The 16,046-nt window shown below is 41.8% G+C and overlaps 1 protein-coding gene across 1 annotated transcript in view; it reads left to right on the top strand.

The window, feature by feature from the left end:
• The window catches only part of bcl11aa (BCL11 transcription factor A a), a 175,601-nt gene extending 160,609 nt beyond the window's left edge, over window positions 1-14,992 (top strand). The window contains exon 4 of the mRNA XM_067989044.1: window positions 12,266-14,992. Coding sequence (XP_067845145.1) covers window positions 12,266-12,310 — 45 coding nt within the window. The 3' untranslated portion in view covers window positions 12,311-14,992. The remainder of the gene's footprint in view (window positions 1-12,265) is intronic.
• The last annotated feature ends 1,054 nt before the right edge of the window (window positions 14,993-16,046 follow it).

Genomic DNA, 16,046 nt, shown 5'->3' with positions numbered 1-16,046 from the left:
AATGTAGACAGGAAGTTTAGATTTCTGAATTCATCTGAACTGGGTGAAATGAGAAGAATCTGAATCGATCTAAGTTAGTTCAGCTCTGTTCCAGAAACAACTTTGAATGTTATGATATTTTGTTTTTAACGTGTTGCATGAATTCAAAGAAAGTACTTTTCCACAAAGTCTGATGTATAGTAGTCTGTGCTGAGCTAACCAGTAGTGGGGAAGGGGCAAATGACAACTTTGGTTGTCCTTGGGCTGTGGAGGAGAACAATTGCCCAGAGTTCTTACTCCTGATTGATATGCAGCTACTGTACTTGTGCTGGATGTGCTCGTATGTGCACCTTGGGCGATGACAGGGTCAGACTGAGTTGTAACAGATTCCTCTTCCCAATGATCATGAGGCCTGCTGACAGTCATTGTCCAGGTTCACACATGAAGAACAGCCACTTGGGTGAGGAATCAGAGGACCACTAGTGCCCATGGAACTGTTCCCCAGAGAGTCACTGCCTTCAGGAGAAGAGGGACAAGGAAGGGGAGAAAATCTGAAAGAAACCTGGTAAGTATAATTTTAATATATTTTTTCAACTGAAACAGAAGGTCGCTACTGGACAGATCAGAACTGTGCCAAATTCAACTTTGTCTCTTTTCCTTCATGTCCACTGTTAGAATGAGCGGCTCAGCCACTGTTGACAGAGACTACTGCACTGCCCTGGGACTCAGTGCAGGTTAGAATCCCACTGAACACGGAGACTGCTAATGCTCAGAACTCTGTGAAGAGATGCAGTGACAGCCTTGCCATTAATTACAATCTACTGCATCTAATTCATTCATCCTTTTCAGCCTCATGTAGTAGGACAGATAGGTCTGAGTGCACTCGAAAATGTAGGCCTGATTCCATGTTCTTTATTCAGGGAATGCAGCCTGTTACTTTGTTGGTTGCGGCGGTTGATTGAATTGGCTTGTCAACAAAGCCAGTGTCACTCAGTAAGTGAATTTGTCATATGACTCGTAAGGCAGCTGCTGCGGCGGCCAGCAATCTCCTAAAGGCACAACACCGCAGTTCTTTTCTAAACTAGTCTACCTAGTTTATATATAATGCCACTTCATGGAGGTTCTGACGTAAACAGGCCTGGAGAAAAGGATACATTGCCTCCCTATAATGGCCTAAGCGGGCCTGGCCCACTCAGTTGTCTTGGTACCGAAGCAGTGCTGGGTTAGCTGGGACCGAGTGGATGATGACTTACATGTGCCATGGTCTCAAGATTGCTGGAGGTTTTGCTGGCAGCCACTGCTCAGCTGATGAGTTGATAGCTTTTTAAAAGTGATATCAAATGCACACAGCAAAGCATGGCCACCTGTCACCCCTTAAAGCTGCTGAAGGGCCACACAGTTCCCCTTTTCCACAGCATAGTGGAGTCCTTTAATTATTACAGCTAGAACTTTGTCAATGCCCATTGGGAATGATTTTGTCTGAGCTGGGAGGGGGGTGGGGGTTCAAATTGTGGACGGGAAATCCAGAGGCACAGGTTTCCCTGACGGCTTTACGATTTTGGCGTAAGGGCGTCTTTTTTTTGTCGGTTTGCCGTCCGATTGACCATCCTGATTGACAGGCTGGTCTCAGTCAGACGGGAGACCAGCCAGAGAGAGGATATGTTCCGGTAAGTCTTCAGGTAAGACTTTGTTTGTATGGAGGGGGGGCATGGGGGGTGGGCATGGGGGCATGGGTTAGCACAGGGGGCATGGGCTGGCATGGGTTGGCACGGGGTCACGGGGGGAGTGAGTTATGGGGGAGGAATCGGGGTTCAGTCACGGGGGGGGGGGTGTCAGGATCTGTGGTCATCGCGGGGTTCCGTGATCATTGGGGAGGTCAGGGGTCATTGCAGGGGTCCACGATTGTTGAGTGAGGGGAATCGGGATCAGAGGTCATCGCAGGGGGCCACGATCGTTGTGGGGGGGGATTGGGGGGGATCGGGGTCGGGGGTCTGCGATTGTTGCGGGGGGAGTCGGGGGGTCGCGATCGTTGTGGAGGGTGTGTCAGGGGTCGGGGGGTTGGGGGTCCACGATCGTTTGGGGGGAGGGTGGAGATTGGGGGCGTGGGTCTGTGATCATTGGGGGGTCGCTGCAGGTAGTCTTGTTGGTCCTGGGGGAAGCACTCCTGCTCTTCTGGACCTACAAGCTGTGCCAGAAAGGCACCTACCTGTTAGTCTCGGGCCTTCTCGCCTCCTTTCATGTGGTGTGAAAGAGAAGGCCCGGGAATCCCGGCCCCCCTGGGGTTGAAATTGGAAACTAAAGGAAAATGGAGGCCCGCAGCCTCCTTGAAAGGTTTTAAGGCCCAACCCACCTCCTGGGAGCGGGTTAGTCGCCCGCCCCTCGTCCCGCCCCGGTGAAAACCGGAAATGGGCGGATTGGGGTTGGGTCTGAAATTGTTGCAATTTTGAATGCCCCCCCTGCCCCCAACCCATCCGTTTTTCACTTTTAAAATCATGCCCATTGTCTCCCCCCCGCCAAAAAAAATTGATTGAGTTAAAAGTATCAGTAATAAGGTTTCACCTTGATAAAATGTAACTCCGTTCTCAAAACATCAAGATGAACCATTTTATAATAAAAATGACCCAACATATGTCAATTGCTTTTTTAGTGACTGCTGGCATAGGTGCTGGGAACAAAAGTGCCAACCAGTGTGAGAAGAGAATGAGAATAAAGGACATATGTCTGAGAATAAAGTTATAGCTGTAGTAAAGGACGTATGTAGTAAAGGACTTATATAAGGCGCTATATAAATGCAAGTTGTTGTTTTTGTTGTTGCATGAAAGCAAAAATAGTCAAGAATCAACAACTTAATTTTAAAAAAGGTATAAGATAATTGGGGACCAATGAAACAAGAACTGGGGCTACAAGAGTGACAGGAAGTGATTGTAAGAGCTGACCAGTAGTAAGTGGAGTTCACTGTCTATCTTTTTGAACTGCTGTAACCTTGCAAAGGTGTGACAAGGTGATGCCAAGGCGTTCCAGGCTTCTGTTGATCCCTGCCATTGTAGCTGTGTGAGTGTGTGTACATTGGGCAGGGAGTACTGATTCATAAATGCCCAGCCTTTCCAGTTGTAACCACTAAACAGCCCCAGTGTCTTTTTTTTTGTGTGCACTCTTTCTGCGCACCAGTGTGTTAACTGCTGTTGAATAATACTGACCTTTAATAAAGGCTCAGATCCTGAGACTTTTCTTTTCCCAGACATGTGGTGACCTTTCAAACCAGACTGGGGTGAGGGGAGGGTGTCGTTTGGACTTTGAACCGGCCAGTTCCCGCTGTGTCCCACTGTCTGCCAGGCTACTTTTATTGTGACACGGAGGAGCGTTCTGTATGCAAAGCAGACAGAGCTGCCAGTTTGAACCTTTGCAAATCAATTTGTCTATGGAAAGGCAAGTCCACTGGAGTGAAAGATGGTACAGCTGTAGTCGGGGTTAGCATGCTGCGGGGCAAGGTGGAGCTAATGCTTCTAAAGATCTCTTTTTTTTGCAGCCAGGCATGTGAATGCTTGGCTGTGGTTTTATATACCCTTTGCCCTTCATTTAACTTGGCAGTATTTCTTGCATGCTATTTGCTTACCTTCATCTTTTTTTAACTGTATCTTGAATTGTTCATAGTATCCCTTTTTTGTACGTACACAATCTTTTTTTGATCCATTTTGAGTGAAGCTCTGTCAATTAACACTAGTCTCGCTGTAACCCTTGAGCGCGGAACTATTATTGCTGATAGATTTGAATGATAATGATGCCTAAAGTAAAACCTGTTACGCAAAGGGATGTAAAATTATTTGGAGGGTTTCATCGCAATTTCGAACTTCCTGGTCAGCCCTGCGCACAAAAGCGAGCTACCCATCTCCAGGCACATCACTAACTTCAGGCAAAATAGCCCAAGCTTACAAAATGTACATATTTCTTGGACAGTAGCCCAATCTACCAGTGGGACTTGTTTTGATTGGATTCAGTTGTAAAACTTTTATGTCGTGTTTGGGGAAGGGTGGTGGGAGGTGGGGGAGAGACCATATTCTCTGCATAGAGCCAGATCTACTTACATAAATAATGACTTGGGTTTAATAAGCAAATCCTATAATTGCATTTGTCAACCAAATGATAGTTGGGGTAGACTTTTTCATTCTTTAACCCTGACTGTGCTGTGTTTCCTGTTAACTATTTAGAGGTAGATTCCCCTATGTGCATTATTTTAAAACTAAATAATTTTCAAAATTCAGTAATTGCATCGCTTATGTAAATATATATAGTTTAAAGCATTTCAATAATTGCACTGTTTAAATACCTTGAACTCTCCTGCTGATTGTCAAAGGTAGTTATTCCAATGCAAGAACAGAGGATTCCCAGTTCAGAGATCTGAACTCCAATCCCCATATCTGTTGCTGTTAGCACTGAGACGTCCTCTAGAGAACAGGTTTTGTTCGTTGAGGCTGAGCTGTCTGTAGGAGCCAGAGAACACTGGCTGGGAGGTCCGCCCCCACACATCCTGGTGGGTCAGCCCAGGAGCAGCACTGATAACAGTGACGACGTCCTTGGAAGGGATTGTCCCACCCCAACACGATAGACTTAATGTATGTGCGGGGGCAGGATGCAGTATAAGAATCAACCGTCTTAAGTAAGTGTACTGTATATTGACAGCTGACAGTTTGAAATTTTTCCGTTTTGCTCTCCCAATCAGGAAGACTAAGGTTTGATCCTCGGCCAGTACTGAGCCAACTGATCTCAGCTGAGGTGGCTGGAGGGGCACTATAGTTAGCTCCAGTATCTCTGGGGTACAGAGGGGAAGAATCAACTAGCGTTCCTGCTTCTGCTCACTATGCAGTAATGGCTGCTGGAAAGTGCATGTGCAAAGATGCTGGGTGGGGACAGGATCAGGCCTCCATATTTGAATAGCCAGCTGACACCATCTAGACTCACACATGAAGAATGGCAACTTGGGTGAGGTACTGGTGACAGTAAGGAGTCAGCACTGTCAAGTCAGGAGGGAAGAAAATTTGACAATGGGGATGCAAAAAAAATAGTAGGATGAACTTGTTCTGTTTTTGTAAAGAAACAAAATGAAAGGGATGACTTTAATGAACCTACATAGGATAGAAAAAGTAGGATAATAAACACTGCCAAAATAAAACAAAAATTCTCATGATCATGGATTTACATATAACTGTTCAAATTGTTCTGAAAAAATAAATGCCATTAAAATTTCAGGTTAAGGTAGAGTAAAATCAGGCATGTCGTTTGATACACAACATTCTTTTCTCTCAGCTTCAGCATCTAAAATTTAGCCTGCCCCTTCTCTCGTTAAAATTTCCCATTTATTAGTTAAACAGCAGGCAGGTTCCATATGGATGCATGGGTGCACAGATACACATTTAAATAAAAGCATGCTCCCCCATTTTCCACACTGACTTTGGGACTATCTCATTTACATTGGACTGTAATAGGAAAACAAAGCACTCGAAAGCAGAAATTTTAGTTACCTTGCCTTGTTAAATTGACCTGTTCTATCTATTCAGTGTCTTTTTTTAATAACAATTTATCTTCAGTACTAATTCACAGCTGAATAAAGTTAACAAAGGCACTTTAATTTTTTTTTATTATTATTTACCCTTTGGAACAGCTTGAGTTTAGGACTAGCTGTCAAAGCCTGGGTGTTGGGTCCACTACCCCAGCAGAGAGCCAGGCGTGAGCTAAGAGCCTGCAGTTCTGAAAGCATTTTCATGACACCCGTCTTCAAAGGTTAAAAAGCATTTTGTCTGGTGGCATGTGGGAGGCACAGCAAACAATGTCAGCTACAAAATAGAATAGTCCATTAGTTGTGGCCCACAAAACCCCGCCACTTTTATTTTAATGAAGAACAACAAAAGCGACAGCAGAAGGGTGGGGCTTGGTTTCTGGTTTCTTGCTTGTAGGAAGAAATAAAGCAGCTAATTGAAATTCTTGAGAACCACGTTACAGGCAGATGGCACAATCGTCTACATGTATGTCCTTGAGAAACAGTGCCATCAATTGTAGAAACTAATTAAACGGTAATCAAAAAGGAAATGCAGTCAACATATGGGGCCTTTCCTGAATCACTAAACTTTACATAACAAGTCCTTTTTTTTTCTTTTTCCCTCCTCCCCCCTCAACTCCATTCCATGCTCATTAAATGGTCCCATTCTCTGTCGGCCTTCAGGCCAATTAAGAAAAACGTGGAGAACTTCAGCGTTATTCGAAACCTGTAAAAGTAACAAAGTTTGCAATGATACAGAGATTGGGTACATCATTAAAAATACGTGTAAAATGATGAGGTGTGAAGAGCTGTTGTCCACCACGTTCTTTATTAGTGCTTTCACCCAGCTCTTCAATCAGTTATTCAACCGTCTGATCCCACCAATGTAGATTATAAGAAGTTGGATTCTATCAATGGAGTGAACATAGTTATGGTTATTATGCAGGATGAATGTGAAGCTGGGGTGAAAACATAAATATTTAATCCTTCCTCTCTCTCCATTTCCTGACCTTTCCTTGCGTTGCGTTCAATTTTTGAAGGTCTTTGAATTTAACAAAAAGTGTTTTTTTTATTATTTTTCTTTCCATCTTGTCTCCCAAGGGCACTGACACTGGGCTGCGGTTCTAAGCTTTCATATGTATGCTGATGATATCCAGCTCTGTCTCTTTGCCACAACCCTCGACTCCATTCTGCTGTCTGACATCAAGTCATGGAACTTCCTCCAGCGTAACATTGGCAAGGCCAGCACTATCCTGCTGTCTCCCACTCTAGCCCCCCTTTCTCTTTGGCTGCACACTCAAGCTGAATCTGATGGTATGCAAACTTGTTTTCTGTTTGACCCTGAGCTGAGCTTCAAGTCCTATCTGTATCTTATTTATCACCAGACCGCATATTTGCACCTCTGCTTCTGCTCTTATTTGACTCCCACTGCTAAACCCTCATCCACGCTTTCATCATCTCCAAAATGACTTCCCTAATGCTCTCCTTGATGACTTTCCAAGCTCCATCCTACATAAATTCCAACTCATCCAAAATTCTGCCACCCATATCCTGTCCTGCACTACGCCCCACTCCCCTAATATTCCTGTTCTGCCAACCTCAATTGATCCTCCAACCCATTGAATTCAAGATCCTGGTCCTCATTTACAGTCAGTCTTGGCCTCAGCCACCTCTACCTGTAGTCCTTTGAGCCAGTGTGCGCCCTCTTCTTTTCCTACTCTGGTCTTTGCATCCTCCTTCCCTTCTTTCCACTTTCAGTGACAGAACCTTCACTGTCTTGGCTCTACTCTCTAGATCCCTCTCCCCAAATCCCTCCACCGTCCTACCTCTCTCCTCACCTTCAAAACCCTTGCCAAAACCTACCTCTTCGACCTTGCCTTTGGTCACCTTCCCTAACTCTTCTGCTGCTGTCAGTGTCCATTTTCACCTATGATGATGTTTTACAATGTTGAAGGCACTATATAAATCAAATTGTTGCTGTAACGGAGCTGGCAGCTCACTGATATCTTGTCTAATTGGTCATTCTTTACGTTCAACCTAGACAGTGAGTATCATCAGACCTTTCAACTGTGGGAGGCATCACAGCTGAGTTCAATACCGTCTTCACCGAAAATCAACACACATGCTGATTTTTCCTGAGTCACTGATGTTATTTATAGCACAGCTAAAGTCAGTTAATGTGGGACCTTTCTGGGCTGTCTAGCTTAATATTATACTGGGCTATCTTATTTTTTTCTTATTTCAATAATCATATGAAAATATTAAAAGAAACATCTGTTAGCACGGAGCCAGGTTTTATATTCTGCCATTGAGCTGCAGGGAGAGAACAGGCCGGCTTTGAGCTTGGTTAAAATCAGGACCAACTGAACTGGGCCCTGCTCCTAGTGCAGCCCCCTAGGCTACATGCTCATCCCTCTTGCTTTATTAATAACAGCAACTTGAATTTTTTATGAAATATGATTTGTGCTGATGAAATATCTTTCTGAAATAATTTTTATGCTACAAAATGATTAGATGAAAAGAAGATATTGACTCCATGGCTCCTACACCATTTAATATAGATGAATTATGCAAAGCATTATTTGGTACGATACAAAACCAGTATATACCGCATAAAGGTAAAGGCTCCACTTGTGTAGTTAAGCAACCATGGTCAACAACTGAGGTAAGAGACAGTATCAAGCTAAAAGAAAAGGAATACACAAAAGCAAGGAAAAGTGGAAATCCATTGGACGGAGGAGCTATAAAAAGCAACAGAGATACAAAGAAAGTAATAAGGTGCAAAAAGAAAATATGAAGAAAAAACTTGCAAGGGATATAAAAGCTGACAGCAAAAGTTTTTTTCAATATATTAAGAGATAGAGAGTGGTAAAGTGGAATGTGGGCTCATTAAAGACGGATGCCAGTGAGACTATAATGATTAATAAGGGAATGGAAGGCGTTAACTGAGTACTTTGTATCTGTTTTCTCAGTGGAGAAAGAGGACAAAATACCAGCGGAACAAGGGAACCTAAAAATAAGTCAAGGGGAGAAACTTAATGGATTTAGTATAAGTAAAAAAAGGTAATGGAGAAGTAATGGGACTTAAGATAGACAAATCTCCAGGACCTGACGGTTCCACTCCATGGTATTAAAAGAAATGGGTGAAGAAATTGCAGATGCATTAATCATAATTTTCCAAAGCTCTCTAGATTCAGGAATTGTGCCATTGGATTGTAAAATGGCAATTGCCACTTCATTATTTAAGAAGGAAAGGAAGGAGAAACCAGGTAACTACAGACTTGTCAGTTTAAATTCAGTTGTGCGGAAGGTACTGGAATTTATCATCAGCGACAGAGTGACAGTACTTGGACAATTATCAGCTGATCAAAGAGAGTCAGCATGGATTTGTTAAGGGTAGGTCATGTCTGACTAATCTTGTTGAATTTTTTGAGGGGGTCACTGGCATGGTGGATAGTATATTGTCTATGGATGTTGTCTATATGGACTTTCAGAAGCCATTTAATAAGGTTGTGCACAAGTGATTATTAGCAAAAATGAGAGTGCACAAAATTGAAGGTAACCTTGTGACATGGATCGGTAATTGGTTGGGAGGTAGGAGACAGAGATTAGGGATAAAGGGTTTGTTCTCTTGATTGGCGGGATGTGACAAGTGGTGTTCCCCAGGGATCTGTACTGGGGCCTCAGCTTTACACCATATATATTAATGACTTGGATGAAGGAATTGAGAGTTGTACACCTAAGTTTGCATATGACACTAAGTAGGGAGGCACATTAAGTCGTGTGGATGGGAGCAGAAATTTGCAAAAGGAACATTGACAGACTAAATGAGTGGGAAAACTATGGCAGATGGAGTTCAATGTGGGGAAGAATGAGGTCATCCACTTTGGACCTGAGAAAGAGAAATCGGAATATTACCTTAATGGTGAGAGATTACGAGCTGTGGAGGAGCAAAGGGATTTAGAAGAACACATCACTACAAGCTAGTGCACAGGTACAAAAAGCAATCAAAAAGGATAATGGAATGTTGGCCTTTAACTCAAGGGGGTTGGAGTTTAAAAGTGAGGAAGTTATGTTTCAGTTGTGCAGAGCCTCGGTCAGACCCCATCTGGAGGACAGTGTTCAGTTTTGTGCACCAAACATCAAGAGGGATATATTGGCCTTGGAAGGGGTACAGCACATATTCACCAGAATGATACCAGGGCTTCAAGGGTTAAATCATGAGGCTAGGTTGCATAAATTTGGCTTGTATTCCCTTGAGTTTAGAAGGTTGAGGGGTGATCTAATCAAGGTGTTTAAAATGATAAAGGGATTCATTAGGGTAGATATAGAGAAACTATTTCTTCTGCTGGGGGAATCCAGAACAAAGGGACATAAATCTGAAATCTTTAGGAGTGAAATCAGGAAACATTCTTTTCACACAGAGGATAGTGGAAATCTGGAACTCTCTCCCCAAGAGGCTGTGGTTGCTGTATCAATTGAAATTTTCAAAACTGAGATCTGTAGATTTTTGTTAAGTAAAGTATCGAGGGATATGGAACAAAGTCAGGTAAATGGAGTTGAGGTACAGATCTAACAGAATGGCAGAACAGGCTCGAGGGGCTGAGTGGCCTACTCCTGTCCCTATGTTCCTAAGTTACACCATTCTGCAATATTTGTGGGGTTTCTTTTTTTCCTATTTTTTTCTCACCAAATAGTACAGGTTCTGTAAATTTTGTACAGATTAGGTTTTTAGTATTTAACTGTACTATTAGATTCAAAAATACTATGAAAATCAACTACTGGGTTTGAAAATCAAGCCAAATAGCAAAATAAGCACTGTGTACCGTATTGAGAAGGGCACAGTAACCTATTGAGATAGCATTTATAAGCAAAGTGATACAATAGTAAGATGTAAGACAGCTGGAGCTGATCATGTGATAAGGCCTTAGAGAGGGTGCAGAAGAGATTTACTAGAATGGTACCAGGGATGAGGGACTTCAGTTTTGTGGAGAGACTGGAGAAGCTGGGGTTGTTCTCCTTAGAGCAGAGAAGGTTAAGAGGAGATTTGATAGAGGCGTTCAAAATCATGAACAGTTTTGATAAGAGCAAATAAGAAGAAACTGTTTGCGGTGGCAGTAGGGTCAGTAACCAGAGGACTCAGATTTAAGGTGATTGGCAAAAGAACCAGAAGTGACATGAGGAAACATTTTTTTAATGCAGAGTTGTTATGATCTGGAATGCACTGCCTGAAAGGATGGTGGAAGCAGATTCAATAATAACTTGCAAAATGGAATTGGATAAATACTTGAAGAGAAGAAATTTACAGGGCTATGGGGATAAAGCAGGGGAGTGGGACTAATTGGATAGCTCTTTCAAAGAGCCAGCACAGGCACGAAGGGCCGAATGGTCTCCTTCTGTGCTGTAACATACTATGATACATTTGTTTGATGCCATCACCATGATACAATGAACAACAAACATCAATTTTGAAAGCTCTCAGCCTTCCAAACTCAATTTTAAACAAACTACGGCAAGTTAAATAGATCATGTTATCCAACACAATCTGCTGTGTGGTATTTATGTGCAATCTGCAAAACAATTAACTTTTTATCGATTTATTTAGGTTTGTGTGAAAAAAAGTAAGGTCACCTCCTATTATTGTTTCATTTGCAGACCATGTGTCTCTGATTGTAGAGGAGATTGAATTGAATAGGATGGTGCATAAACCATGAAATACTTTGTTTGAAATAGGGACTGTTTTCATTCATTACTACTGATTTTACATAACTAAAACGAGGCACAGAACAAAGCAGCTCAGAAATTAGTTCATGTAAATGATTATACTCCCAAGAGTACTGAAAATCCCTTGACTCTAACCTGAAAGTTGAATGAAGCTGGGTTTTTGCGTCGGATACTTATACTTTAGCAAGATTTGCTGCACAGAATGCAATCAGCACAGTGACACTTTCGGGTGAAAGCAGTAACGCAGAAGCAGAATTAAGCAACCCATATCTATCCTGTTGTTGTAGGGTTTGAGGTTCTGCTGCTGCCTGGAACTTTTGACGTGCCAGATGCACATGTTGGGTTTGGGTCACTTGTCAGCTGAGATAAGGGTGGGGGGTGAGGCAAGAGGAAGGTGAGCTTTGCTGAAGCACACTGGGTCATTTGCTGGCTCTCTCTGCCTTCCGGATGTTTCTGCCTCTCTCTGTTTTTTTTCTCTGTTTTTTTTCCCTGTTTGTTTTTTTGTTGAATGTGTATTCGGGGGTTCTGCAGGTGACACCTCTCTGTCTGAACACGGTGATTGCCTTGGCAACGGGCAGTTGCAGGGGCAGTCTGTAAACACCATGTATTGTTCTATATGTATAAATGCGTAGGCTTCAAGGAGCTCCTGAACATTTACCTGAGGAAGGAGGAAGTCTCCGAAAGCTTGTGAATTTAAAATAAAATTGCTGGACTATAACTTGGTGTTGTAAAATTGTTTACAATTGTCAACCCCAGTCCATCACCGGCATCTCCACATCAAGCACACTGTAGTAGTTAGCTAGACCAATTGCTATGGAGTTGATAGGTTACAGCTGTTGCCAAGCTAAAGCGGCCATAAATGTTTGTGCTTTGGCTATATGATGGCTGCTATACCTGTGATGAATGGACAGACTACTGGTGCTAGTGATTACAATTTGTAAAGCATCACTTTTTAAAAAACTGTTCTCTGGATTTCAGTTTTTTGCTTTGATTTATATTTGTCTATTAATTTACCAAATCTTATCCTTGTAGGTGAGGTATTACGGCTATTATCTGTCTCAATTACAGCCACAGTGATACACAGATGGACAGACAGATGGACAGGGCTACTGGAGTAAAAACTGACACAGGTTGCCTCACCCTCTCCGCAAGGTGAGAACGGAGCACCGTCGACGAAGTTCCAGCCGACAGAAGCTACATGGACTTTCTCCCTTTTGAAGGGAAGCAATGTAATGTAATTTTTCTAAAGTCAGTGCTTGAAAATTATGAGATTCATAACTTAAAACATTTAAATATTTGATATAAAGAAGCTCTCTGTAAGGCACTTTTCCCGTAGAATTTCTCTGTGCAATGCACTGTTTTTTCTATAGAATTTTCATATGTAACACTTGAAGCTGTGCAATGCAGTGAGACATCTCCACTAGTCAGTAGTTAGAATCCCATTAAAATATTCCCTAAGGATATCCTGTTCAATAATCTATAGGATCCTATAGGAATTTTAGAGGATTTTTATTGTCTTATAGGATTTAATAGGATCCTGTAAGATTTCCAAATTCTTACGGAGATTTTAGTATGGGACTGCACTGGAATGGCTGGAAGGAAATGAAACCAGGACATATGAGCAGAGCCTGTGAAAACTTTAGATGTCTGAGAGCATCTGAGAGCAATTTTTTGGGTTAATTGAACTCGAGTGTCAGATCAATGAAAGCAAATGAAGACATTCCACATAAACAGGACAATGCCTTTTTATAGGGCTAACAGCTAAATTACAAATTCAGTGTCAAATATATATGCATATAAGAAATAAAGATCATTTCCCACCCAAAACCTTAAAGGGGCATTGTTGATCTGCTGGGGGAGGGGAAGGTGAGCACTTCTGGTAACTGCTTAGAGCAGCCTAGTTTTTATAGGATGACCTCACTGTTCAAATTGTTATTGAAATGATTGCAGTGCACTCACACCTGCCAGTCTTTTGAATACTGCCAAGCAGATTTTGTTTCTTTTTTTTTACCTTTCAGGGATTTTTGGCTTGCAAGTTGGAAATTCCTGACGACTCATTTTCCATTCTTCTTAATTGGCCCCTTTAGGATTGCAGTTGGGTCATTCTGCCCTTCCTGCTGGCCAACAAACAAGCTTTATGGTGTTCATGATAACGTGACAGATTATTCATTTTTTAAACAAAATTAATGAATGCATTGAGAGTTGTCAATGAGAGTGTCTCATCATCAAAAACACTTTTAAAAAAAAAATCAAATCGTTACATAGGACTACGATTGCTTGAATGCTTGTTTTTCTGTGGCTATTTCTGTTAATTTTTTGACTGTAATTATTTAAGCATTTAGTCCTGATGACATCATCAGGAGCAGTGTCTTGGAGTATTTACTGATTCTGACAGTGTGCTGGAGCTCAATTAACATCAGTTGATACCATCATTAACCCAGAGTGCTAAGCTTTAGCTATGCATGCGTTCATTCAGTTCCATCATGCTGCTGGGCTTGGTAACTCCTCCAAGCTGTACCCCTCATGATATCATCAGTATGCACTGTATAAATAAAAATTAAAAAAACAAAGTGTAGAAATAAGGAATGTCAAAATTAATCTGAATTCTTTTAAACTGCTTGATTTTTTTAAGAAAAGGGGACCTGGTTAAAGATTCCATCCATTTAATTATTGGAAAGCATCAAATCCTGCACATATTCTGAGGGAATATTTGTGAATTATTTTTGTTGCCCCATTTTATTTGGATTATTTTCTTCCATCTCTCGATTCTGCCTTGCACTGTGCATTGCTTCCTGGCTGAGAGGGTGGGCAAGTGGCCTATTATAAGGGCTCCACTAATTCCACTCTGTGATTAGACAGCAAGGAGGTTTGTCTGTGTGTGAGAGAGAAAAACTCAGGGTGACTCACCTGCTAATGTTCCTTTCCTCCTCATGGGGAATGCGCCTTACCTCCCCTTCACTGCCTACCACTTGTCATGTGAAGATTCCCAGGCACAAGCCCACGTCCTACCACTTATCAGGCTATGGTGCACCATCATGGATGCAGGGCAATATTTATTAAACAGAATTTGTTTGATGCAACTTTTCCCTTTGCAGAAAGGTAAATGCAGTGGAATCCTGCACTATGCAATAGATCGGGATGGACAACAGAATCAGACTCAGCCATGACATGTCTGACTGCACCATTACTGACGGTGTAAGAATCAGTACTGGGACACGGGAACAATTTACATCTTTCAGGAATATGCTGGTCTCAGGATTGCATCTGTATGGATTCTACTGCATTTACAGATTTTTAGTTTCTTACAGATGACACCAGAATTGGCAGCTTATTAACTGAGAATGACCCATAGTGTTTCTGTACCAAAATCAAAAGGACAGTATTTACAGCGTGTTCTTAGTAGTTCTGTGTATTGCTATGATAAAGTACAGTCAAATCCTGGTGAAATCCCCTCGTTTTATGTCACAAATGTAAAAACAAAACAGATTCCTCTCCATTTAAAAGAGTCATAGAAATAAACTTGTAAGATCACAGATTGTTTTTTTAAAATCATATTTCTTTAACCTTTCTGAACAATCATTTAAGCTTGCCATGAGAATACTGAGCACCTTGTCAACCTTCTACAATGCTGTACCTAGACATTGTACTGACAGTGTATATATGCTGCTATGAAATGTATTCTGTTTCAGCGAGTCGCCATTGATTCAGAAACATGTATTTTGTATTCCTTTCAATAAAGTTTTTTTTGCTGTATTAAAATTAAGATGTACAGTGATGTTTGTTTGGAAGTTGGTCTGGTTTCAGTGGCAGGAGATAAAAGGTGTTGCTGATAAGATCACATGTCACTTAAGAGCATAACTATATCCCAGGATAGTCCAAGCACATAGTTTGTGCTGTGCCACATTCTACTGGAGAACCAGCTTCATATTCTAGCTGACATTGGTGAGTCGTCATCTTATGCCCCCTTGTAAGTGCTTCTGTGATACCTTAGGCTTCTGGTGCTGTGGAATTGAACCTATTTAATATTGTGCTAGAGTAACAGAAAAACAAATGCGCATATGCAAGCAATGGGTCACAATTTGTGGCTTAATTTCTATCCGCTGGACCTTCGTTAATATCTGGGGAAGGTTTGTACAGGCCAGTACAGGCCCAGAAAGGGAAGTTAGATTATGAAAAGAAATTAGCAAAAAATATAAAAACAGATAGCAAGAGTTTCTATAGTTATATAAAAAGAAAAAGGGTGGCTAAGGCAAACGTAGGTCCCTTAGAGGATGAGACCGGGAAATTAATGGTGGGAAACATGGAGATGGCAAAAATGCTGAACAAATATTTTGTTTCAGTCTTTACGGTAGAGGACACTAAGAATATCCCAACACTGGACAAACAGGGGGCTCTACGGGGGGAGGAGCTAAATACGATTAAAATCACTCAGGAGATGGTACTCAGTAAAATAATGGGACTCAAAGCGGATAAATCCCCTGGACCTGATGGCTTACATCCTAGGGTCTTGAGGGAAGTGGCAGTAGGGATTGTGGATGCTTTGGTGATAGTTTCCAAAATTCCCTGGACTCAGGAGAGGTCCCGGCAGATTGGAAAACTGCTAATGTAACACCGTTATTTAAAAAGGGTAGTAGGCAGAAGGCTGGAAATTATAGGCCAGTTAGCCTAACATCTGTGGTGGGTAAAATTTTGGAGTCTATTATTAAGGAGACAGTAACGGAACATTTAGATAAGCATAATTTAATAGGACAAAGTCAGCATAGCTTTATGAAGGGGAAGTCATGTCTGACAAATTTGCTTGAGTTCTTTGAGG

The sequence above is a fragment of the Heptranchias perlo genome, chromosome 8 (assembly GCF_035084215.1).
Source record: "Heptranchias perlo isolate sHepPer1 chromosome 8, sHepPer1.hap1, whole genome shotgun sequence".
NCBI classification, from domain to species: Eukaryota; Metazoa; Chordata; class Chondrichthyes; order Hexanchiformes; family Hexanchidae; genus Heptranchias; species Heptranchias perlo.
This window is presented reverse-complemented; position numbering and strand designations above follow the sequence as displayed.